The sequence below is a fragment of the Salvelinus sp. IW2-2015 genome, unplaced genomic scaffold (genome assembly GCF_002910315.2).
Source record: "Salvelinus sp. IW2-2015 unplaced genomic scaffold, ASM291031v2 Un_scaffold910, whole genome shotgun sequence".
NCBI lineage: Eukaryota > Metazoa > Chordata > Actinopteri > Salmoniformes > Salmonidae > Salvelinus > Salvelinus sp. IW2-2015.
Genome location: NW_019942643.1, coordinates 455,431 through 481,084, shown reverse-complemented (window position 1 = coordinate 481,084; position 25,654 = coordinate 455,431). Strand labels below are relative to the sequence as shown.

General features: G+C 41.3%; 1 protein-coding gene across 1 annotated transcript; it reads right to left on the bottom strand.

Moving 5' to 3' along the window:
• Positions 1 to 14,053: 14,053 nt before the first annotated feature.
• On the bottom strand, positions 14,054 to 23,305 carry LOC112069120 (E3 SUMO-protein ligase CBX4). The gene is made up of 6 exons (XM_024136415.2): positions 22,970 to 23,305; positions 22,833 to 22,876; positions 21,989 to 22,054; positions 19,372 to 19,438; positions 15,048 to 17,852; positions 14,054 to 15,001 (listed from the first exon to the last, which is right to left on the bottom strand). Exons 1-5 carry the CDS (start codon positions 23,036 to 23,038, stop codon positions 16,413 to 16,415), a joined length of 1,686 nt encoding a protein of 561 aa, XP_023992183.1. The 5' UTR covers positions 23,039 to 23,305; the 3' UTR covers positions 14,054 to 15,001; positions 15,048 to 16,412.
• Between the last annotated feature and the right edge of the window lie 2,349 nt (positions 23,306 to 25,654).

Below are 25,654 nucleotides of genomic sequence, written 5' to 3'. Positions count from 1 at the left end.
CTCTAAGCCGTCGCAATGCAAGAAATGGCCCGGACATATACTTATGGCACTTAGTTTCCCATGCAGATCTGGGTGTAATCAACACAATTTTCTCTCTGATGTCAGTTCTTTTTTATGTTATGAGTGATGGGTGGAGTCCCTCTGAAAGAGTATGACCACTATATTTACTCTACTAAATTAATAAGTGTTATTTTCATTAATAATGAGCTATGGCACAATGCCTCTTTAGTGTGCTGGAGTGATTTTAGTCGATACATTGGTTTTATTATGGCCTTTAATTCATTCACAAGTGAAAGCCAGGCGAATTTAAAAATCGCAATCAGTATGGCCGTACAATACAATATGGCTGAACCTTGCCTGTAGTATCTATAACTTCCATTGTATCTTAGGAACTAGTCCATTGCCCACACAGCCCATGTGGTGTTTCTGGCTAATAACTCTGGCTCTCTCCAGGGGCTGATACTAGGAAGGCAGATGAAGAAGATGGCAACCAGTCTAATGTTGCCTTATGTCCCAGGGTGGGAGGGGAATGATGTAACTCGCACTATGGCTTCCATATCGTCTGATCCTGTCCAAGAACCAGTAACCCTCGACCCACGGAGTGAGGATGGTCTTATACTTCATACTTAAGTGGGCCCGTCATCATTTTGTTTATTACCTTTCTTTTTATTACCACATAGTTTCCACTCATAATTATCCAATGGTAACTGGGAAAGTGCATAGTCGACTGCTGTCCCCTATGCTTTGAGAACTTGTACAACCATCGAGTGATGTTTACCTATATTTGTACATCTTGCCCACAACTAAAACCTAACTCATAAACTAAAACCCACACACCCGAAAAACGCACAAATCCGAACCATGAATGGTTGTGCTGTAAGACCCTCATTGAACTGGGTGTGTTTTGCTGATTCAGAAGAATGGTGGTATACAGCATAGTGCTCAAATAAGGCTTGTAGCCTCAGACAAAGAGAGCTCTGCGCTCAACAAACATCATACTGACAGCCTACTCCTCAGACATGCTAAACTCACAACTAGATACTGCCTTGGGCACATGATCTTCTAGTACTTCACCCCTCCCCGATCATTAACACACAACACCCAACTCAATGACTCTCTTGTGACGTTGAACACTACAATGAGGACCAAACTATCCCGTGGATTACGACAGAAGTCCTCAACGTACGGCCATACTTTGTGTTAAAAACCACACTACACTCCAACTGACATGGGACCATGTATTTTTTACATACTTCATACGTCGATTACCACAATTAGTATGGCCACCCAACTCACACCAAACCCCTAGCTACAACCCACTCAAAACACACTAAGAACACGCCACTTGACAAACACATCTCACGACTTGTACCGCAAACCAGTGCGGAATGTGTAGTTGATGCTGAGTCAAAGTAGCCCGGATAGACCCCAATTAATAAAGTGGTGGTCACCGCCAATCACACATAACAAGACCATCTATACAGGGGAATAAGTATGACATAGAATGGCAAACACATTATTTTAAATTAAAACAAATAAATTACACGCTCAACGTTAGGCTCAGCAATATGAAGATATAAACAAAACCATCAACTCATAGTTTTTAATTACTAATTGACAAGGTAGAGATGTACTAATATTCACATAAATATCTGTACTATTAATTTACTCAGAGAGAAATATCATCAACCTTAAGAATCACAGACATCGAGACTATCAGTTGGTGCAATGATGCCTACCACCCTGACCGTACGGCTAAACCCACCATCCAAACCCGACCTGTACACTGTGCCTTCTCGGGTTAGGTATACATTAATCGGCGGAAGGACAGAACCTAAACCATTGGTAGGAGCAGAACCATTGAAGAGACACCGCCAACCAAACGAGTAGTGATACCACCCCATCACCACCTGAAGTTTATATTCCATAAAAATCGTAAGGCGATAGAATTAATTTAAAATTTGGGGGCAAATCCCTAGTCCAGGAAGTATCGATAAACTAGTCTCGTGATAAAAATGGATTTGTGTGAGTTCTCTTGTTACGTCTGCCTGCAACTTTGAGAGGTGCCAATGAGGAACAGTCGTGATAACTAAGTGTTAAGCCAGGCAAATTGCTACAAGCGAAGTTAGCACAATGACCCAGGGCATCTAGGTCTTACTTTGCTAACCAACTAACAACGCTTCACCACGATAACTCATCAACGGTATTCTCAGTCCTCAGTACGTGTTGTCAGAATTTTTAGCACAAGGAATGCAACGTACGGAAATGGCTATGCCCATGAGGTCTCCCTGCGGCACGTCAGAAAGAGTCCCAAGGAAAGAGAAAGCAACAGAAAGAGCTTCATGCCCACGGACAGCCCAATCCCAGGTATCCCTTGTAAGTGTAACAAAAAGAATTTGCCCCTCGGCGGTGATATATGTATGTGTTTAAAGCCACCTGTTGACTGTAGGAGCTATCTCGGAGAATTGCCAATAGCCATACTTATCCCAGCAGCTTGGCACTGCGGCAACTGCAAACCTCCTAGTCTTCGTCCCAGCATCACCCCAGCAGCGACCTAGAAAATCCAGAGTACCATGGTGTGCTTACATATACACTTCCTGGAGTAGTCTCTGTCACAGGAGCACTCACGTTTGAGCCTTATCTGCACCGTTCAGCTATTATGTGGGTTCTGACTCTAATTGGTTTTTTTGGACTTCTTATGCAAGGCCTCTTTTATAGCTTACCACTTAATTTCATATTGTATCTTGATAGTGAAAATGACGATACTCTTACCTACAAATCTATACCGAAGAGCATAGGATAAAGAACACTTCCAAGTTGTAAAATAAGTGTTCTTTTATAGGAAGATCGACATTCACGCCAATACACCATGAATATTGGTTGTATCTCCGCGATAGTACAACACACGCACAATTACCAGTAAATGCCGATAGCCCACAAACCCGGGGCAAAACTAATAAATTCTCTTTACGCTCTAAATAAGTAACACATTGTCTATTGAAATGCCTGTAGGGAACGATTGGCACGAATCGCTGCCCTTTGACTCGCCATAGCACTCGTCTCAGAGCTCGTCGTCAAATTATCCATTGTCTTCCTAACATCCGATTGCCTTAAACTCAACGCTGACCCAAAGATCGTATTACATCTACCGAACTACTGAATTGCCGCAATCCGCACACCTTGGCTGGTAAAAACTCTACAGCTATGATTCTATATCGAGAGAAAGCATGATTCTGGAAACAGGTCGAAAAACACACTAAGAACAAAACCATAATGTTCCGCTTTAGTGAGCAAGAGGACGAGGTCGCCACACAAACAACGTGTGTATGGCAGGGCATGCACAACTATCAGAGCTAAACGCAAGAAAGACGAAACGACAAGATCACAGGGGAAGAGAATTGGGCAAGGAGAAGAGAGATCCGAGTTAACTGAGAAGGCAGAAAACCCGAGATCAAGAGAATATATAATCACCACCGACTACAGCAGGAGCTTCACACCATAAACTCCTTCTAAATGTGAATGTCCTATGCGCGAGATGTACAAACACGATGATTTATACGCAATAGGAGAGTCTCACAACAGGTCTGCCCACTGAGGTCCCTAGTGTTCACATACAACTTAATCTGAAAAGTGGTATTTCATCAGATACAAAAACTGTTACGAGCTATTTCATCATGTGTGATACAACTTCGCTGACTAAGATAAGAATTTTCGCGGAGAGGAGATAATAACAACCACGAAGTCCTCCGAATGTATCCTACAACAAAGTGGTGCGCCAAGCCGACATATGAGAACTAGGCGAGCACACAATACCGAGAGGAGGGAGACGGGTGGTCGGCAGGTGAGTAAATAACAGAGTGATTAGGATGGAAACCATGAGTATAACACTACATATTCGCAAGCATCACTTACTGATTATGCATACCGCATATGTTTGAGAATGTAAGGCTTCTGACGACTGAGATAGGTTCACCCCTCCTTGGGGGCCGCCAAAATCGTGGATATATACGAGCAGGGGCTGTCTACCAGAAAGAAAACCAACTGCCAGCATTGCACCATCCCAGGCCTTATGGTGAGAGGTGGTCCAGACGAGATGCCAGTTCCTCAGTAAAAGGCAACATGACAAGCTTTCATTCGAGTGGTTGTTTGACGACGGGAGGGAGAACAAACGCGCATGGGTGGCTCCCTCTCCGCCTGAAGATGGGCAACACGGCCATAAATAATTCCCAACGTGAAATCCTTGAGGACTCAGACCAAAATAATACGGATTAAACATAAACCATCATTGATTAGAACAACTATCCAAACATGTTTTATAAATACAACGTGATTCCAATAATATTATTGCAACCAACTATAGTGTAATGAAAATAAACATTCAAACTGTGATACTCTTTGGGTTCTGTGCGTTTTCAAAAACTTGTATATTGACAGTGAATAACCACACATAGTTCTACCGCCACCTCAATCTAATACTCCAAACTGAGATGGCAGAAGTTTTTCTACAGTAGACACAAAGATACGGCAAGTAATCATATAGGTTTTGTGTCATACGTTGCATGTTTTATGGTGCAGTAAAGCCCATTTCCCTCTCCCTCCACTCCTGCTTCCCCCTTTCCTCCTTCACCATACTGTGGATCACAAGAAGAGACGTCTCATAAAATTCCTGAGAATCTCCCTCATGGCCAACAGTATTAGAGAGACGGTAAACTTTCAGGACAAGCGGTTTCTTCGCACCTTCACAGAACTTGGGTTAGAACAAGATTTCATGTTCCGGAAAAGTTAATAAAAGATCGGTGGAAGAAAAGTCCAGCTTGATTAACATGCTTCTGTTACTTTCGCTCCCATCTCGCTGGGGAAACATTTTCCCCACATGCACCGAGACACGCGCTATCCCATAATAGGCGCTACATCTTACCCCAGTTAGGAAAGACCGCATCCCGAGGCTTGTTATTTATTGATGGATTATTATTGGACATCCTACAGAGATACTAGCAGAATATGTACCGAGTGTGGGTGACCTGATTGTTTGTTGGAGGTAGAACAATTGTGAGAGTCGAATGGCGGGTATGTGGCATTACGGATACTTGCGGTGCTTGGCTGTAATGGATGGAGGTGTGTAAGAGGAAGATTTTAATAGTGACACCTTTTGAGTTGGCACTAAAGCGTTTAAAACGTTGAAGATAGTATTAAGTGGTAGTGTTACAGGCTTATGGTAAAGCTGCAGGCAACTTTGTTTCTTTGTGGAATATCTGAACTAAATCACGCACGAGGAGATATATCAACCCGCTCCTGCACTATGCGTCGAAGCACCACGATATGAGAGGTACTATGAATCACTCCCTCAGGGCAAAACATTAAATTGCTTCTCATCCTCTTATTCATTGGTAAATATCTGCAGATTCTCACGAATAACCAGACAATCCCTCATTTACCTCTGAAATGGCATTTTTGGAGGCTGACATTAGATTCCCTATTGGTAAACAGGATTATTTTCTCTCTATTAGGTCAAATATGTAGACAAGAAGAGGTTCTGAAAGTTCAACTCGGGGATCATGCTTAGGGAAAGAAAAATTAATAAACGAGCATTCATTTTAGGCTGATGTGGGTAAAACTCTTATAAGAAAGGGGGCACGAATAAATAAGCAAAATCTAAGAGTAACACTTTACTCTGTATATTGAGAGCTCTGAATATCTGGGTTACTTGTTCCACAGCTAGGAAGGGAATTCGTGTATATCTGGATTAAAGTCTAGGGTCATACAAGGGCGACTGCAAGACCATGCAAACAAGACCTACAATACAATGCACTAGGATACGTTGACTTGTAGCGACACACAGTACCTAGGTGTACAATAGTATGTTTAATTTTATAGATTCATGTTCGCCTGCTTAGATATCTTAGGTTTTCAACCCGACTAATGTCCAAATAACCAAGGACGAGAGAATACCTGAGGGCACTAAAATCCATCCCCACAGACACTAATTCACATTCTCAACCAGAGCTGAATTATCAAAAGAAGACGACACATGGGAATGCAGTCGTAAAGTTGTATCTATTATTATTCATATGGAAGATTATTGGTTGATTTGTGTTTATTATATAGTATTTCCGGAATGAGTGAGCGTTTTACCTTTTATTTGGTTGGGTGGCTGGAATCACGTGGGTGTCTCTTGGGTCGAGGGATTAGCCATGATCAAGGTTTAAATAAAAAAACTAATTCGGTTGAAGAGTTATGAATTTAATTTGAAATACAGATAACTTACTAGTAAGAGGATTCTCACCAATTAAATTAGGTACGAGAAAGTTTTGAATGTGTTAAAGTTTTTATGTCTGAAAGGATGAATGGGTAAACACAACTGAAAACGGATCAAAATATGTTCAAAACACAACTAGCCATAGAAATTGTTGAACATATGAATAACATAGCCATAACACGAACGAATAGCACATGGTCTTTTGCGAACAAATGATTATTACCTAGAATACAATAGACATAATACACTGCATCAATGTACCCGGTCATATATAGTGCCCACTCAACAAAGGAGGTGTACATCAATAAATCTCCAATACTACAATGGTTTACTTACTAATTAATAATCATAACATATTAATAACATTGCTAAATAACCAACATTTTACTAAAATTATCATGATACAACAATGATCTTTTAAGTTTGTTTGTGTGGTTTTTTTTGTTAAACTAGTTTTTACTAGTCGTCAGCTTTTTGGGTATTGGGTTACTATAAAACGATGTTGTTGGCTTATGTTATTATTTATCTGATTGAATCTTAAAGACTTTTAGTTTGGTTATATTGAATTGCCACAATGAACGATATATATAGTAATGATTTTTTAATAATAAGAGGACAACTCTGTAATCTAACCACATAGTGTTTGTAAGGCTTGACTTGTTGCTTTTATTCAAGAGAAGAATTTTTGGTTACTTAGAAGGGTAATTTTTATATAGGTAAAAAATAATAATAGCTAGGATTTAACGCCTACTATAATAAAGAGATAACATGAGAGATATAACAGTATCCTACACACGAAACCTACATTCATTTAACTAATTAGTATTTGAACATAAACTGTGCGTATCAGTCCTACGTTGGTAACTGTATTAAACAAATAATATCAAGGATAATAATGAAGCCCACCTTGCACGTTTCTGTCCCTTATAGAATCCACGCAAACGAGCAGCATGGCCTTTGGGTGATAAGATAAAGAAGGGTAAATAGTAAAGGCAGTAGCTATGATTTACATAAAAAAGATCAAACTGCGCAAAAATACCTGCTTTAGTTATTCTTCCTGAAATTATTTAAGAGTAGGCCTACAGTCATATAGAGTAACGTGTTATTCAAGTCCACATCCGCAAAAAGGTTAAACTGTTTCACACAGAACATAACCTGAGTAGATTGGGATAAAATTCAATATTCGACTCAGTGATTAGCCCTGCGAATTATATTTGTAAGATCAACAACTAAAAATCCGTGTATGTACAGGGTATATGATAGAAAAGAAATCTATATTGAAAAGAGAGCTGCAGAGGTTACCAAATAAAGGGGAATATCAATAATACGGAGTTATACAAAATTTGATATAGAACATAATAGGAATAATCGTATGAATATTCTTGTATTTACGTATGTAGGATGGAGGGGCAGAGGGACGAGGCAGAGGGAGAGAGAGAACGCGAGAGAGACTTACATGATCATACAGAACATTACATTGTAGGTATTTTAACAATTTTTTGTAGTATACACGACAATTGATGGAACGTTCTGTAACAATGTGAATCGAATATAATGCATGACTCAAAAGTGAATTACTACAGTTAGTTAAACGCTTAGTTGCGTTTACCACAATATCCAATAGAAACACAAGTTGTGGAATAATCCTGCCATGCTGCACACAATACAGTGTATTGGCTGAATAGCAATACAAAGCATCGGCGAGTGTGCACAATGTGTGATAACTATAGTGGTTATAACGCCATACGGCGGTTCATCAACCGACAATATGCTTCGGACTTTGAGAAAGAAAACGCCTCGTGCGTGGTGGAATGGTCAATCTAACTGAGCCCTAAATGCGGAACGGATGAAGGCGAGAGCTAGACATGTTACATTTTCGGGAAATTGTAATCACGTATATATGCATAATCACTTTCAGATGCCAGATTTAATTTTCACAGCTCCTATGCAGCTGTGATCACACACAATGTTCGGATCTACATACACATTGGAGCTCAAAGCCGAGCATCATAATGATAGCAGCACGAGTATAGGATAGTAGACGACCACTGATATTCTTGGTCCCACATTAAGACAAAGCAACGAAGGAGACAAAGAAAGACGCGAGCGGACAAAAGATGCATGGGTTGGCCATTGGAAAATTCAAATTGAACGACACCATAATAATTATTGATTAACGCTCATAAAATGATACCGATCTATATGTTGTATTTTTTTTCGCAGCAATGATGTATTTAAAACGACAACATGATTAAGTTGGAAACGCATTGCACTATAGATCCTTAGTAAGAGGGTACACAGCTAACTGCAAGAACTAGCATATAATATTGGTGGTCATACGATGATTGTGAGGATACCAGATTTACTGCGAGTGTGCAGCCAGAGAATGATGCGACTACGCCAAGACATGGGATGAGTAATACAACAGTGCGAGTTTGGTAAAGATCATTATTGGTCTTCGTCTTCTCGTATTACTAGAGAACAACTAGCGTGTAATTTACTAACACCTTCACGTAAACACGCAAGCGTTGAAATCATCGCTGTCCTACTTCGATTTGAAAATAAAATATCTGTGTTTGTGCGAAACAGCGCTAGCCACTGACGTAAAGAAGCGAAATTTAAAACTAAGCGCATGACCCACACATGAACAATACATTGTATGTATTGCAGTCTCGACAGAAGTAATGAAACAACAGCCTTCGCATAAGCGCAGAACGTCGAAAGGTTTACTCACTGTGCTGCTCATCTCTCACGGTTAACTTCTAACAGACGCTACTTACTATGCTGCAATAGTTCTTGAGCGGATTGTATTAGTGTTTGGCCATGATTTTAACACTAAATATGTAATCTTCACAAATTACATTTAATTTTGACTTTATTGTAATCCTTTATAATATCGGTGGCATATAGGCGTGTGCTATCTGTGCCCCATCTCTAGAGAGTGTTTTAAAAAATCTCATATAAAAAATAACACAAAACAGTCTATTCGAATTTGATTTGGGATGTTATATAGAGTTGTTGATGTTTGCCTAGGCTATCATGGCAAATACGCCGTGCAAGTAGGCTAACGTCTGCAAATGTAGATGATAACAGCAATGGCTGGCTGCACTGGAAGGTATGATGGTGTGGGTGATAAATGGGGCGAATGGTTGACACAATCGCACTTGTGTCTATTATATCTCCAAACGTGGTACGAACGTTTCTGGTTTGACTACCAGAAAGCTGAGTCAGTAGAGTCATGCGTGTCAGTCATATCTCAGGTTCCATGCAATCTCTTTGCGATCACCTTGAGGTTGGCTATGTTCTAACTACCTGCCTTCACTTGTAAAGATAGTCCTGTTGGTTTCTGCTTGTTCCAGTTCTGTGGCCCGTCTTGTAGCCTACATTATATCCTCTTCTCAATTGACCGGCCAAGTGGCCTCACCTTATATGACTTTGTGTGTAGTGTGGCAAAAATGGGCTCAACCTTGAATCATAAAGGGGTTTTCGCCTCTCCCAGTTAGCAGAACATTTTCACCAAAAGGGTGTTCTTAAAGTATTCATTGAGGTTATTTTGGTTCAAGGTGAAAGAGGTCTACCTGCAAACCAAAAAGGGTTCGCCTGGATACTAATTTAGTTAATCCTTTAGACAGCAGAAGAACAATTTAGGCCAATTTTTTATAAGAGTATGTTCCAACTCCAAGATATATTAAACCTATTTTCCGAATATTGTTTATGTGCACCTTTGGCAATTGCTATCCACACAAACCCTTGATTGACAAATAGACTTGTTGATGAATTTCGATTGAATCATTTCTGTTGGTTACATCCAAGTGCATTTGCCTCCAACCATAGGTTTCGTTCCCTTACTAGTGATTCTGGCGATTTCAGTTAAGATCAGACAATCACAGAATTTCTCTCGAAATGATGCCTAAGTTTCTACGTTGCATTACGCCTATGTCTCACACTAGGTTGTAATAAACTCTCAAATATGGCGTGCTTCTGTCGTCAGTAGGTTAATTCAGGAATGGTGATTCTGTATTAATTGAAACTGGACATGGACAAACGCCCATTGCAGCTACGTCAACATCGTGTAGTTTATAGGCTACACCTCCAAAACTCTCAAGACGCGTATATGCCCGCGCTGACGCTATTTCATATACAACCGCAAAGCCCTGCGAACATTCGATCCGCTGCTTGAAGCGAGGTTATTAGACTGAGAGAAGAATGGCTAGTCTCCCTTTCAGCAAGTTTACAACATCGGATTGTATAATTATAGGAACCTTTTGATCATATTTAGAGGCCAATGATAGTTATCCTAAAAAAAGGAAAGACTTACTAAACGAGAATGCAATATAGCATCCCTAACGCCTTGCATCTACAACTAGCATTTCAGATTAGCAAAATCAAGTATGAGACGACTCGTTGAGTAATACAGACGGTCATATAGGCCGAATAGACGCAGTTGCTTAACTATATGATATAACAATTTAGTTTAAGTTACTTCAACTGAAACAGCCTCTTTAAACATATAACGACTGAATAACGGAAAATACAAACTCACATCTTAGTGTCTAACTCTTGATCTGGGACTAGTGTATATGAGAAAGAAACTAGATGCCTCAACAAAACGGGAAAATGAATGATATGGACTTTTCCAAGTGCCCTAATCTTATGTCAGTTCTATCCATTCGGTACACTAAGTCCTACAGTTTCATTAACACTGAAAAATTGCAAATCGAATGAGAAAAGACAACAGAAAAGCAAAATATATCTTTAAACTATATCTATAGTGGTTCCACCAAAAGCGAAAAGAAACCAGTCATCATACGTAGATATAAACAGAACTAACAATATCTCTATTGGCTCTTAGCCGACACTGCATACCGATTAAGAACATTGACATTTTTTTACAATGAGAAGCCCTGTGAATACTAATAACTAACTACACGGATTGTTTACTCAGACGAGTTATATTTAATCTCACTTTTAACCTACAAATTATAAATTCTAAAATATGTGCCATAGGGAACATGGACTAGCGCCATACTGTCCATACGGACAGCTTTCTGAACATCACTATTAAAGTTGTCGATTAAGCCGAAAACTAGTGAGATTTCAAACTTGCACAATGCATAGGGAAGACAATGGGATGTCAGTGATGCCAAGTGACATAATAGACACGGATACTCAGTCTAGCTGATCAGTGACACAAATCTATGAGCGACAAGCATTTTATCAAGTATCTCAGGGCATTTACAACATTCTATGCTAGACATTGAATAATAGACCCAGAGTAAATTCAATGAGGATAACCGCGGCTTGCGCTTCTCATCAAAGTGAGTAGCAGTGCAAACTTGTCTAAAAAACTCCGCTTGAGAGTTATATATTGTTGATAATACCAAGCTATCTCAATATAGTATGAAACAACATTTGACTATAGCTACTCACAGATTCAATTAGTTGAATGTGTTAATTGCCATCTTTTATGTGCATTTTGGATTTAAATACAATGGAACTAATAAACTATTTCAGGAACCAGGAACCGCAATGTCCCAAAACAGAGAAATTGCGACTGCATTAGAATTTTTTTTATATATGTTGCCGCATGATGCTTTTTCAGATTGTAGAGAAGCAGCTGAGTCTCACGCAAAAGGCTTTTCAATTATAGCCGGAACACTCACCGGGGGCCAGCTCACAACGCCATGTCGTCGTGGCATACGGCCATTTTACACTTTAAAATCTACGGAGCAAACAATTTAATCTGCACCATTTGACTACAATGGGAGCACATCACCGGGGATTGTCACCTAGTTGGCTCAGGATTAGAAAGAACTAAACATCTTCCTGATTACTGGCACTCACAAACACTACATCTAAACCGGTCATACGCTACAGGCCGAGACAACTCTTAACCGCTCAGGACTACTCTCAGTCCAGCTATTAAGACTTTCGAAAATATGTTGTCATTTTGCCCATCTAACTATCTTGTGGAAGCGTAAGATACCTTTAAGTGCTGTTCAGGTTGATGACACATCATCCCTAAGGGTCTAAAAAAACAATGTATTCTGATAGGCAAATGCCCAGATGGAAAGACCTCGGCACTTGCTTTCCAGTACAGTCCAAAGCTGCTTTCACATATTGTAATGAGTTAAACTAGGGTTTATGTAATTCAGGTCTCTTAGAACAATGGTCATGGCCCATTATTCTAAATAGATAAGTTGTTATTCATACTTTAGTAAATGAGTATAGACGGTTTCATATAACTTCAATGCTCCATTAAACCAATGTTGGTTTGAATTGTCTCAATGTACGTTTATGGTATACGAGTCATAACCATAAACCTCACCAGAGAATTTCCAAGGATGTAGGGAAGTGCTATCTTTTCAACCTGTTACAAATCTCGCTTTGAACTGGTCTGTGCGGCCAAATCATTGAGAAGCTGCGACCTGTCGGAGCTGTTAGAAGCTTCGAAGTTCCGCAGGAAGCAAGTACATTCGACAGCCACTTTTTTAGTACCTACATTGCGAGGCTAATCCGTCTTGACGCTTTTTTCGGCAACCCTGCATTTCGCGCCATCATTTTTGGGTTGTCAATACAATTGGGCTTTGGAGTTACTGTCATGGCTTAGACATTTACGGTATTGGGCCAGCTAATTCGTATGTTCAGATGTTGCACTCAATGTGTTTAGGTAGTTTTGAAATTTGTGGAAAACCCTAGATAAACCAGTCACAAATCTATAACTCCCACAGCACGTCTCACGCACATCACAACATGACAAGGCCAACTGGCACACATCTCACCGCCTATTGAACATATAGTACATGCTGACACGAAATATTACTGATATGGATCGACTGCATATCATTAGACGAGCCTACTGGAATAGGCAAGGCTAGCGTGTCGTGGGAAAAAGAACAACCGAAGACGAGGCCTAACTCCACCCCATGACAAAACTTACCTGAAGGACAAATCTTGCATGTAGTCAGGCCAAGACACATTGCTGAAACGGCACGTGAGTTTGTCAAAGCCTCAGTTGTGTTCTTACAAAAATGGAGTGAGTGTGGGAATACGTCAATTGTAGCCTACATCAAACAGCCTAAAGATGTGCAGCTGTGCGACTTATTCAAAGTTAATGTAAAAGACTTGAGACTTGGTTGATAGAAGTGAAAGCCTAATAGAGGTCTTCCTTCCCATTCCACAAAGCCTTTCACATTGTGATACAAGAGGTATCACAATGTGATATTGCATAAGACCCTCACCTCCCCGCTACGTAGTGGTTCTGATTACATTCCTGCCAAGGGTCACGCTGTCTTGCTCCAACAGAAAAATAACGCATCAGTAAAGTAGTAATAACACAAGTGCCCAGTACAGTTATTTAACAGTTATTTAAGACAGAAGGCCCTTTGTTCTGGATTGTATATGTGCTTAAGCAACTTCCTATGTGGTTCCATTCAGAGGTCACATTATTACCAACATTAATGTTTTTTAAAGGAAAGTTAGCCTTTTAGGTCAAGTTGAAAACAAAAAACGTGGTCGGTAGCCAAGGCCTAAATATTAACTTTAGTGTCAAAATAAAGAACATCACATGGCATATAAGTAGAATAAAGTGAATAATTATTTWAAAAAATATGTATATAACATATTTGGGGGTAGTTGAAGGAAATTATAATGCKTGTTACAATATGCCAGTCTACAAATAAAGGATTTTTCCCCATACTGACTGAAACAATACTTCAATTAATTTGCCTTAAGAACTGAATGTCATGCACAGCATGTCCCCATAGCAGGCCAAAGTCAGACAATGTCAGAAAAAGGTCAGTTCTCTTGCTTTATTGTAAAACATACAATAGCTGTGCCAACAGTACTAATTCCAGCCCCTCCCCATCGGAACACACCMTAAAACAATTATTTTGCCTTTGAACCAACAAGTGCAGGGAAATGTAACCTGGCTCCAACAAATCAATGGTAACCAAAAGGATTCAAAAAGGTACAAAGTTGTGCTAAATGTTGTACAGACAGGTATAAGATGTTCCCCACCTCTAATGCAGAGGGAATCTAAGTGAGCTTAGTTTTGGACAGCAAAATAATAATGATAATAAATCATATCTATTTAATCATTATCATCATAACAATCATATGTAAATCCATAATCCGTCATTTTCTTTCTTGCTTTGCATTCAGTGTGCATCGAAGGAATTTAGACTGTAATGTAGGTTACATCCAACAAGGTTTCAACGACAGAAGAAAGTACTCTAACATACACTTTAGCAGCAATATCAAAAGAGCTTGTGCTCATTGGATCATGTATGTTAGGATCAAAATATCAGCCTCTAAACATAACCGACTCACAATTAGCTTTCATATTTTGCACAAAGATGGGTGTTAGGAAACACTGAAAATACACATCTATGACTAGTAACCCAGGTAGCTTCGATAAGCTAAAGACAGAGAAGTTATACATGTCAATCTATCAGGCCTTTGTAAGCAAGCATCATCGCAAGTTAAGATGAATGCCCCTACTGTATGTGTGAAATGCAGAGGAGGCTGGTGGGATGAGCTATAGGAGGACAGAGGCATTGTAATGGATGGGATGGAATAAATGGATTGAATCAAACATGTGGTTTCCATATGTTTGATATGTTTGACTCCAATCCATTTACTCCACTCCAGCCATTACGATAAGCCTTTCCTACCAGCCTCTCTGGAGAAAAATGTCACCCTGTCATAAGGTCAACTTAAATGCAAAAATAGTCCTACACAGACCTGCCACAAATAGTTCTGCATAGACCTGCCACATAGTCCTACATACCTGCCACAAATAGTCCTACATAGACCTGCTGTATGGGCTTAGTAGACCATCTGTGGGTCTTCACCAATGCAATACATCAACCTAATTAGGGTCACAAGTCAATAAATCAGAATTTATCTTAAAGGAAAAATGACTCAGTTGATAAATGAAAACTCTGGTCATCATTACTCACCCCTGAGAGCTAATTTCTTAAATGGTTTGCCTGCCTGCCACCGTGCAATTCAATAGTGCAAGTTATATTTTACACTTTGTTTTCTCAAAAGGAAAACATGCAATGTAGCAGCTCATGGCTAAGATTGACAGGGTTTGCTGAAACCGGTGTTCAGTTAGTTGAAATATATGTGTGTAACTCTAGTTTTCAAACGAYAGCATTGGAGGATTTGTCKGAAGTTGGCTTCAACCTCATGTCAGAGTACACCCCTCGGTGAAACTGGGACTGTATGATGTCGCTGTGGGTGCCCGGCACACCCAACATTCATATTTGCATTTCTTCTTCCATTCATTTCTCCTGCACTCACAAACAATAACAAAACTCACCAACGTGAAATATGACACAGTAGCCTCAGACTGAGCACACCTGGCTGGAGTAGATTGTAAAGCAATGGAAATAAATCATATGGAGAATACATATACAGTACATAGTACAAATTAATATACACACATAGGTGAATGCAATGAAGTGCTTTTAAACGGATCTTTGATCACCATAGTTACTCAACATCATCTACTTATGGACCAAAATAACCACCATTATTAAGTAGAACATACTGTATGTATAAAACGGCATACATCTCAGGCTAAACTCTTAGAAAAAAAGGTGCTATCTAGAACCTAAAAGGGTTATTCGGCTGTCTACATAGGAGAACCCTTTGTAGAACTCTTTTCGGTACTAGGTAGAACCCTTTTGYWTCCAGGTAGAACCCTTTTGGGTTCCATGTCGAACCCTTTCCACAGAGGGTTCTACATGGAACACAAAAGGGTTCTACTTGGAAACKGAAAGGGTTCTCATATGGGGACAGCCCAAAAAWACTTTTGGAACCCTTTTTTCTAAGATTGTATATGTTTGGTATATATCCATCAAGCCACAACAGCAAAAGCTATTCTATATGACTTGATATTTCATAATGGACATTTCACTAGTAATTAACATCCACCTGAATGCAGTCACTGAAATCCATGAGGGCACTTTCTTGGCTACCACATTACCGGAGAGTTGAAGTATAAAACATCATAAGAAATGTATTGATTTTGAATTATAAATTATAAATCTCCATATGTACAAATCTTCACGTTTCTTTTTACATATACACATATTGATAAGGCCGTCAAATCAGTAGTCCTCTGTTTCGATTGGTCCAGGGACTGTTAAACAGAAACGTATTCCTTAAAAGTGACCGTGAGACAGTTCGTGGTGATGTCAGTGATGACAATGTTGCCCATAAAAGGAGAGAACTTTAAGACAGGCTCTTTTTCAGCCTCCTCTGTTGTTGTTGTTGCTGTTGTTGTTGTCGTTGTTGTCGTCTCTGACTCCTGTACCACTGCAGTTGGATCCTTAGGCTCTGGTTCTGGCTCTGGCACTGGCTCAGGTTCAGGTTGTTTTCTGGTTCTGGAACAGCTAAGATCCATAGGTTCTTCCTGACTGGTGCTGGAGTCCGTAACCTCATACCCATACCCGCTACTGCTGCTCCGGCGGGGGACAATGAGGTGGAGGTCCATGGGTTTGTCCTGGGGCGGAGTGGGCACAGCACTGGGGACACTGATGCTCCTGGAGCTCAGAAACTTTTTACACGCGCCCCTGTCCTCCTCGGGGTGGGAGAGCTTGCGTTTGCGGTTGTTATTTGTGGTGGGGAGTGTCCGGATCTGGTCCATAGGGCTAGGGGTGGGGAGGCTAGTATCCATCGCCCAGGGGGAAGGGGTTGGGTTGGTGGTTAGCTGTAGGGGGTGATCATCCGGTAAGTCCGCCTGGCCCCTCGCAACCTCTGTGTTGTATTCCTCAGCCGTGCTGGGCGATGGTTTGGAGAAATGTCCGTCTTCTGGAGAGCATTTCTTGGGATGCTCAGCYGCCGGAGGGGAACTGGCATTACAGATCTCTTTAGGGACATTGGTGGTCCCCTGTACCTTGGTCATGTCTGACTGCTCGGCGTGTTGAGGTTTCTCTTCTCCAGTCAAGTCTGAAGAGTGTTTACCCTTGGCCGCCCCAGCCTTGTTGCCGTCCATGTACTTGCTCATGACGATGACGATGCGTCCATTCTTGTTCTTGTTCTTGATGATCTTCATCTTGCTGCTGACGGCGCTGGGTAGGGCTGCCTCCTTTGGGCTGGGCTTCAGGGCGCATTCGCTCTCAGCCTCGTTGACACGCACCGCTGCTTTCTTCATCTCCACCACCGTCACGTCTTTGACTTTGCTCAGGCAGCCCGTGTTTTTGTCGCGAACCCATTTCTGCTGCAGTGCCGGCGGCAGGTTCCACCCAGGGTTGGGATTGGTGGGCGGACTGGGTTCCTGACCTTTGACCACGTCTTTGGGCCTGGTGGACTGGGTGTTGTACATATTGGGGTCAGGCTGGTAGTGGTGGTGTTTCTTGCTGTTGAGCTGATAGAATAACTTCTTCTTCCCGTTGCCTAGTTGGTCCGCTGAGACTTCCTGTTTGCTGGGCTGGTACTGGTGGTGCTTCTTGCTGTTCAGCTGGTACTGTTGGGGCTGGGAGCGGTGCATCTGGATCGGGTCTGACCTGAGGTGGTTCTCGGTCTCCGGAGACGTCTCCTCGAATCCAGCAGGGATGCTGGATCTCCGTGCAAACGAGGGAAGCTGAAAAAGTCGGAAGACAATGGAAGGTTATTATTCTGGAAAAATGAAAGCACTCCTTTCATCTTTTATTGTTCGGGTTTAACTGACGAGGGAAATAGAAAAGGCAAAAGATAACCAACAGAAATCTATCCTAAGTCTACATTTATGCTATGTTGCTTTTCATAACTAGTCATTAGCCTTAGCCAGCAATCCAATAAGACATTATCAATCCCATCAAGGGTAATTCAAAGACATTGTCAGAGCACAAGAATACAATATCATTGCATAAATTATCCACATACTGTAAGCCTAAATGCAACACACAGGCCTTGGCRAATGGCTACATTTGTACATTGGGATTCAGATGTTATCGGAACATTACATTCTAGTTCCTGGCTATCCTGGCATAAAGGACACAGACAACCGATCTATAACTTTGTGTGAGGAGAGCATCCAGTCAGTGCTCTCCTCCTGGGATTCCTTCCTCCATCTTCTCAGATCCCTCTCCCTTCTTTCCCTCTCCACTTCCCATGCATGACCCACCCCCCAGGCCACGAGAATGCTATTTCAGAAAGGGGAGGAAGACGCTATGTCTGTGACCTCAGGGTCACTTAGGTGCCACTAGACATGTCACGCTTGATCCTTGATGTCAAACCACGTGTGGTTGTAGCAATGTGGTGTGTCTCTTAAAGGCCCACTTTGTACAGACATTTTTGAGGATTGTCTATCCTTGCATCCATATCTATGAACTTGAGAGTGGTTACATTTCTCCAGCCTTATCCGTCAGCTTTGTAGCAAACTAAGTGGCAGGGCTGCCATTTTGTTGTTTTTCAAATGAAGTGGGTCTTTCAGGGCTTGACTACTCGTAGTAATAAACACAGTGGCACTAAATCACTAGCCGTTAGTAATTAAATCTGGCTCCAAGTGTGTTCTTACAAAATCCTCAACCTCAGGGAACTGTGAACTGTGTTCTGTTATTCTTTCACTTCTGCTTTGAATAATTCTAGAAAAGGCACATTTTAGAGCTAACAAATTGCAAGCGTGAAAATGGAATGGCATACCAAATTTCCCATAGGCAACATGGTTATTCATTTGGGGAGGAGAAAATAACACTTGTAAAATCTTAAAKGGGAAACATCCATTTGCACATGTGGCTATTAGCATAAAATAAAATGAATGCGCTCAAGCAATGCTTCCAGAGCCTGAGGCAACAAACTGGGTTTCATGATGAGTGTGTAGGCCAGACCAGCTGGAGGACCCCATACCTCTCTCTCTCTCTCCTAATGCAAATCTACTCAAAATAACCACAGATATAATGACAGGGATCTCCAAAACACCTGACACTGGTGTGTTACAGGAACTTCTGTTCTCTCTCTTTGTCTCTTTCTCTCTCTGTCTTTTTGCTGTTCAGTGGCATCGCAACTGCAGTTAGTGGCATGTCAACAGAATGGCTGACTGAAAATCCTGTTCTTTTTAAACAAATGGAACTATTTAAACATAAAAACAATATGGACAATAAGGTGGGGATGATGATCGTTACCTGGACTAAGAGATGTTTTGGTTTTGGTCCACGTTTACGATATCCCATCAACTGTTCCTGTCTCTCTCTGTAAAAGATGATGAAAAAAAACATATATTTACCATGAGGGTGGAGGTTGGCAGAACATCATCTTGTGTCATCAAAAAATGTTTGACGTATTGACATACTGGTAGCTTTAACACATATTAATGAACTGTACATATTGACAGATGTGCACAAACAATACAAAGTTTGCAAATATATCATCTATTGGTCTTATTAATAATTCTGTAGCATCTCTAGACCAAATTTTTTTTTTTTTATAATCTCTTCAAGGTTGAAGTGGAATTCTGATTTTGAAGGCTAATGAAGACCGAGTGTGACCTGCTGCAAGCATTCTGGTCTGTCTGTATTTGCATAACTCTCTCCATAGTAATATGCCAATCATTCCATATTCTCATTATAATGAAGGAATTCAATTAGTTCTACAGCAGGGGGAGAATCTCCCCCTCTCTTTTCACATCCTCTCCCACCGCCAGTCCTTACACCTACCTATGGTTCTGTCACAGTCAAATCCTAATTAGGGTCACATGGTGTGTATGAAATTGAATAAATACAAGGTTGAAGTAGGGTTTACTGAAAATGAATAACTGCAGCACAACAGCATCTACCCTGCATAAAGATTAGGTGACACAATGGTCTATTATTAACTATGCACATTTGAATATATTGGGTTGTATTCCGAGTAAATTACACTCACTGAATAAATGCATTTATAACTAGATTCCAGAGAACTATAGTCTACCAAGAATAACATTATATTTGTTTGGGTTTACAAAACTCTCCCCACAAAAAGAAGAGAGAGACTGTGCAGGACGTTATGATTCTGTTGTGATCATATGCACAGTCATGTCCATATGAAATAATTGCTCCCTGGTTGAGGCCTTAAGTCATAAACAGCTCGTAAATATAACCCACTGGCCCAATGGCAGCTGGACTCGACCGCACCCGCACCGCGTGTGCATTAGCGCATGTGGCTAACAAACAGCATTAATGTAGTAGGCATACTATGCTACGGTATGAATGTTTAAGCAAAACACTGAGCAAACCCGTGATGACACGGCCAGTCCCCGTGAACTTTCTGCATCATAAAGCAATAACGTGGTGTGATTTTACACCGGAGACGTCGCGGGGAACCTCCCTTTACAGAAGATTTGGCAATTACAATCCCATGTCGATTCCCCTCCCCCATCCCCCGGGACCAGAGCAGAGCGAGCCGAACACACAGGCCTGCTCCTTCCTCCTCACAGGCAGAGGCAGCGCTCTGAGACCGACCGTCCAGCCCAGACACAGACAGGGCGCGGGACACTGGAGAATATGAGGTCGCCAACTGGAAATGCCGGAGAGCAGTGGATGTCAATTACGGTTTCCAAATGTGATACCCATCCCCCGTCTTTTAGGCTTCAGCCTTCTATGCATCTCCCTGTCCCCACACCGACGTGAAACACGGAGTGGTGGTGGTGGCCTATGGGGCGGGTACGCTAGGTTATCCCGTGGGTGAGAGAGAGACCAGCCGCCTGCACCACGCAATGCTGTTGTGATACGTTGTTGGAGTGAAATGACTGCGACATATGTTGTCATTAACGCAATCGAGTATGCATGACATTGCTTGTGATGTAGACTATTTGTGAATTTGCGGCGCAAAATGTTTAAGCCCTATAGGCTTTCGCCCAGACATAATACTGTTATGCAGCCTTGCTTATAATCAACTCTTTAGATACTCCAAAGGTTTTAGCGAATACAAATATTATTCCGATCAATAGTTATGAAATAAAATGTGGTTTAAAATATCCCATTGCGTTTGAATGTAGCCAAACGATAGGCCTAACCATTCGTCGCCTGAATCTTAAGCTAATGGTTGAAATCAGCCCATGTTTCGGACTACCACAAGAGTGGTTTTGTCATCATAAGAACTTTCACAATGACATATTCATGAATTGACTCACACGGGACCAGACTATCAAAATACCATTAGGCCTATATGCGCAATTCGTCGTTCATTCACAATAGCATCCCATCGCCGTTATTTCCTGCACCTGCAAGACTGGCTCACTTTTGACAGCAGCCCAAGTCTCCGATTGTAATAGGCTACACAATAGGGCCGCAAGCAGGTAAATTAGGCCAATAGGAAGATTGCTAATGAAGGATATTGACTTCATACATATATTTACATAGTTTATTGATGGACAACTCACACCGAATGTCTAATTCCAACAACTTCCTCCGTTTATTTTTCTCCGTTTATTTTATAGAGTTCTTGGCATAGGACTAGCCTACATTAACTGCCATGCCGCGGAGCATGGACTCATTGAGACCCAGACCTTGACAACAAGCCATGGATTTGTCTAGGCTATTAAAATGCAGAATGCAGAATTTAATACTAAAACTATGCACACGTGGCGTATCTAATCAATCCATCGCGTGTCTTTGGAGTTCTCCCAACATTCAAACACATCCCCCATGGGAGGCTGTGTGGTATATGAATAACATGCGCTGCTACCCACCGCCCCCTCCTCTCGTGACCATATAAGGTCATGACTCAACTCGAGGCTGCTAGGCCATATCCAAAGTCTCTCACCTGTTTTGGAACGCCACGAGAAGGCGCGGGTCAAGGATGTTTTCCTCGGGTTCCCATGTGTTGTATCTGTAGAAAGAACAGAAAAAAAATATGTAATTCATGTTGAGAAAAACAACATAGGCTATTCCCTTTTACAATATAGAGGCTACGGTTGTCTCTCAATATATGATGGGTTATGAAGTACATGCTGTTCTTGACTCTAGCGTGCAATGTCGTTACAGTAGTCTTCATGCGTAAAGTAGCCTATACACCAGCATGTTCCATGTGTTACAGCCTACTAATGGGTCGTCTCTTGGATGATTCAACTATGTCTGGCAGGGGAAGCCATCCAAAACAAATGCGGATCATGCCTGCCATAGCAAATCCTGGGTATGTCTCAAGTAGGCTACGCGAGAGAGAGAGAGAGAGAGAGAGAGAGAGAGAGAGAGAGAAGAGAAAGAGGACAGTACACAATTCAAAAGACAGGGTAGGGTCCCTGCTCTATCCAAACGCGAACGGTATAAAACCAATAATCTTTGCACTGTGCACCGAGTTACAGTCGGCCATTTTAACGCACTGTCTCGTAAATTCGCTGGCAGTGCAGATATAATTAAAACGGGATTACATGGCTGTGCCTACCCCCTTCCCTCGCATAAATTAGTGAAGGCATCCGTATCGCTCTCCCTCTCTCTTTCTCGCTCCCCTCTATCTCTCTTTAGCTCGCGCCGCGTCCCCGTAGCTGCTTTTCGAGCGAGGATTTTTTTGTTGAAAAACAAAATCGGTTGCTCCCTGCAAAATCCACATATGGGTACTATAGTGTGTCCGAGCATTTAAATCATATGCACGAATCAATGTTTACACTTCCTTGGGAGACCACCCTCTCCACTTTACCAGGTATTCTATTTTGCCCTGTCGGAAAAGGGAGAAAGAGATTTGGTGAGAAAACGATAACATTCGAATTGAGCTCAACGCTATTGAAATGTGCATTGGTGAGAGTTTTACCTTTCGAATGCGCTTCTTTTCGATACCCTCCACCGCAAAGACGTGCTCTCCCGCGGCAGGTAGCTCCATTCTGGCTTGAATCCGTTTGAAGCGAACGAACGTTGAATACGTTGATGCCTTCGTTCACTCGGTGCGTTTCTCTCCTTTGGTAGTTTTCCAGTTATAAGAAACCAAACTGTAATCCCTCCACCACTCCTCTCTCTCGCTCCTTCTCGCTCTCTCTGTCGCTCTCTTGCCCTCTCTCCTCTCTCTCAACCACACTCTCGCTGGGTCCTGGCTCGAAGGCAGTAAGCAGAAAGATATCACAGTCCACACTAGTGGAGCTGCAAGAACACTTCATGCAATAGCCAGGCACATGACGTCAGAGCGAAGAGGGGGGGTGAATGGCAGAGGTTTGTACCCGCTCGGTGTGTGTGGGCAGAGTGGGCTGCAAGGACAGGCAGCTATGGAAATTATAACCATTACTGTATAATTTACATCCGAGCAAACCATACCTTTGTTGACTAAATATGTATCCTATACCAGGTTCATTCGATCAGCACAATACGTATGTTGAATTGGAATCTTCAATGCCATTTAGAAAAATAAATACAAAAATGTAGTTTGAAAACATGTTTCATGTTTTAGGACTTTTCAGAGGTGTATAACAACATGGTATTAATGCTTTATAGTCTATTTTCCCCCAACATTATACTTGGCAATTTGTATCATCAACTTGCTGGGAATAGAATAGAACAGAATATAATATAAGGCGCAGGTGCAAAGTCTTCTCCGAATGTTAGACACATAAGAGCCTGTCGATACGATGATCGTGTCTGTAAATGTAATAGATACATTATGCAATGGTTTCAAGAATAGCTCATCAAAATACGTTATGAAAMAGTTTTCATAATGAAGCCTAAGAGCCGAAATTGGTCAGTGGGACAACACGTGTCAACCTTCAGATGAATATACACGTGTTGTTGTGGATGCTGAACATGTTAATAATAACTTCACATTATTCAAAGGGAAATTGTGTCATATTTTAAGGTTTCCTAAAGAAATGGGCACAATTCAATGAAGAGGGGCATTCAGTGGGCATTGGTTTAATGCGACCCCAGTAGGCTATGCGTCATGTTCTTCAACGACGACCATAAGCTGCCTATTGACTTTACCTTTTGACTTTCATGATCATACTCAATGCAGTAGCCTGCTTGAATTATTTTAAAATGTGGAGAGCCTATCAGTTATGAGGTTACCAAATATCTAGGTCATACACTAGGCTACTCTACACCGAAACCAGTTTCGTACGCMCTGGTCGTTCACAAATGCCATTTGAACATTGATAGACATCAGACGGCTGCTGTAATCGATATTTTGCGTAACTTTAGGCTTATATTAGCTATATATGGCTAAATGTGCTCTCTAAAATGTAATTCAATAATATTTCAATAGGCTATTAAAATGCATGTGCAGAAAGATACGAGCTATAGTAAAGCAACTTCATATGCTACCCTGCTGTGTCGGGTACTACTTCATTTAATAGTTGTGCCATTAATATTTAGGCTACTCGTTTGTAGGAAATGAATGATTGATTAGACGACCGATAACACCATTGCGCATTTGGTGTATATGCCYCAATGGTGACACATTTTGATCAGGTCTACCTCAAAACGATTAGACGAGGGGTAAGTCGAGAAGTCAACACCTTAATGCCAAGTATTCTAGCTGATACATAAAGCGTTTCCCTCTCAACTATAATTCAGCACCACAAGGGTTAATGCACGATCTTTCATAGAGCGGCAACCGCCAGCCTATTGCAACCAGGCACGATACAGCTCTGCCCTTCCTTATAAGGTAATGGATAGAAACCAGCGTAATATCACACCGTGTAATAATTAAAAGCCACATTTCACACTCAAAATACATACTGGGCGACGTCCTGATACCGCCTGCCGTAAAAGCGCTCGTGAAAACGACGGATTTGGATCATATTCACGGTTTTCATTTGCCCTTCAACTGCGGTCAGAGAGCGAATACGCCCTGCTCCCTTAGCAACAGCATTCGGAGCGAAATACAATTTAACCGGGACTATAGAGCCAATACAGCCCGTAATTAAATGTCATAGGTAGAGCTCACGTTTTTCTATCGTTTGCGAATTTCCTGTCTTATTAGTTAAGCGTTTTAGAAACGAAATGCAAGGCTGAAGGCAACATGAAGCCGTGGGTTGAAGACGATATCTATAATTTAGAGGTGTTATTTTCAATGGCTGTTAAATTGTATATAGTAGTAGGCTACATGCATTCATCCCCTTTCCATGAAGTCATATTAGTAGGGATGATTTTATGACACATTGAAGGGATCATTCATTCTTCATTGGCTGCTCCTGACGCAGCCATTCTGTAATGCTGCTGCCGACTTTTTCCTGATAAGAGTTTGATGGAATGTCGCAAGTGCATTTTTGTGTTGTCTCTCACSTCGATACAAACACCCAACTCYGCACAACCACATAAAATGTCTACACACTAACCTTGTATAATCACCACTGAACAGAAACGAACGACCCTACTAAAGTAGGCTTAGAAACGCATTGCACATAATACATTGTTGTTTCAGAAGGTATTTGTCTGTTTGAACTACGTGATATGGTTTTATCTTATAGTTTTTGTTTCGGCATTTAGTTTTCAAGTAAAACAAATGTCGCCC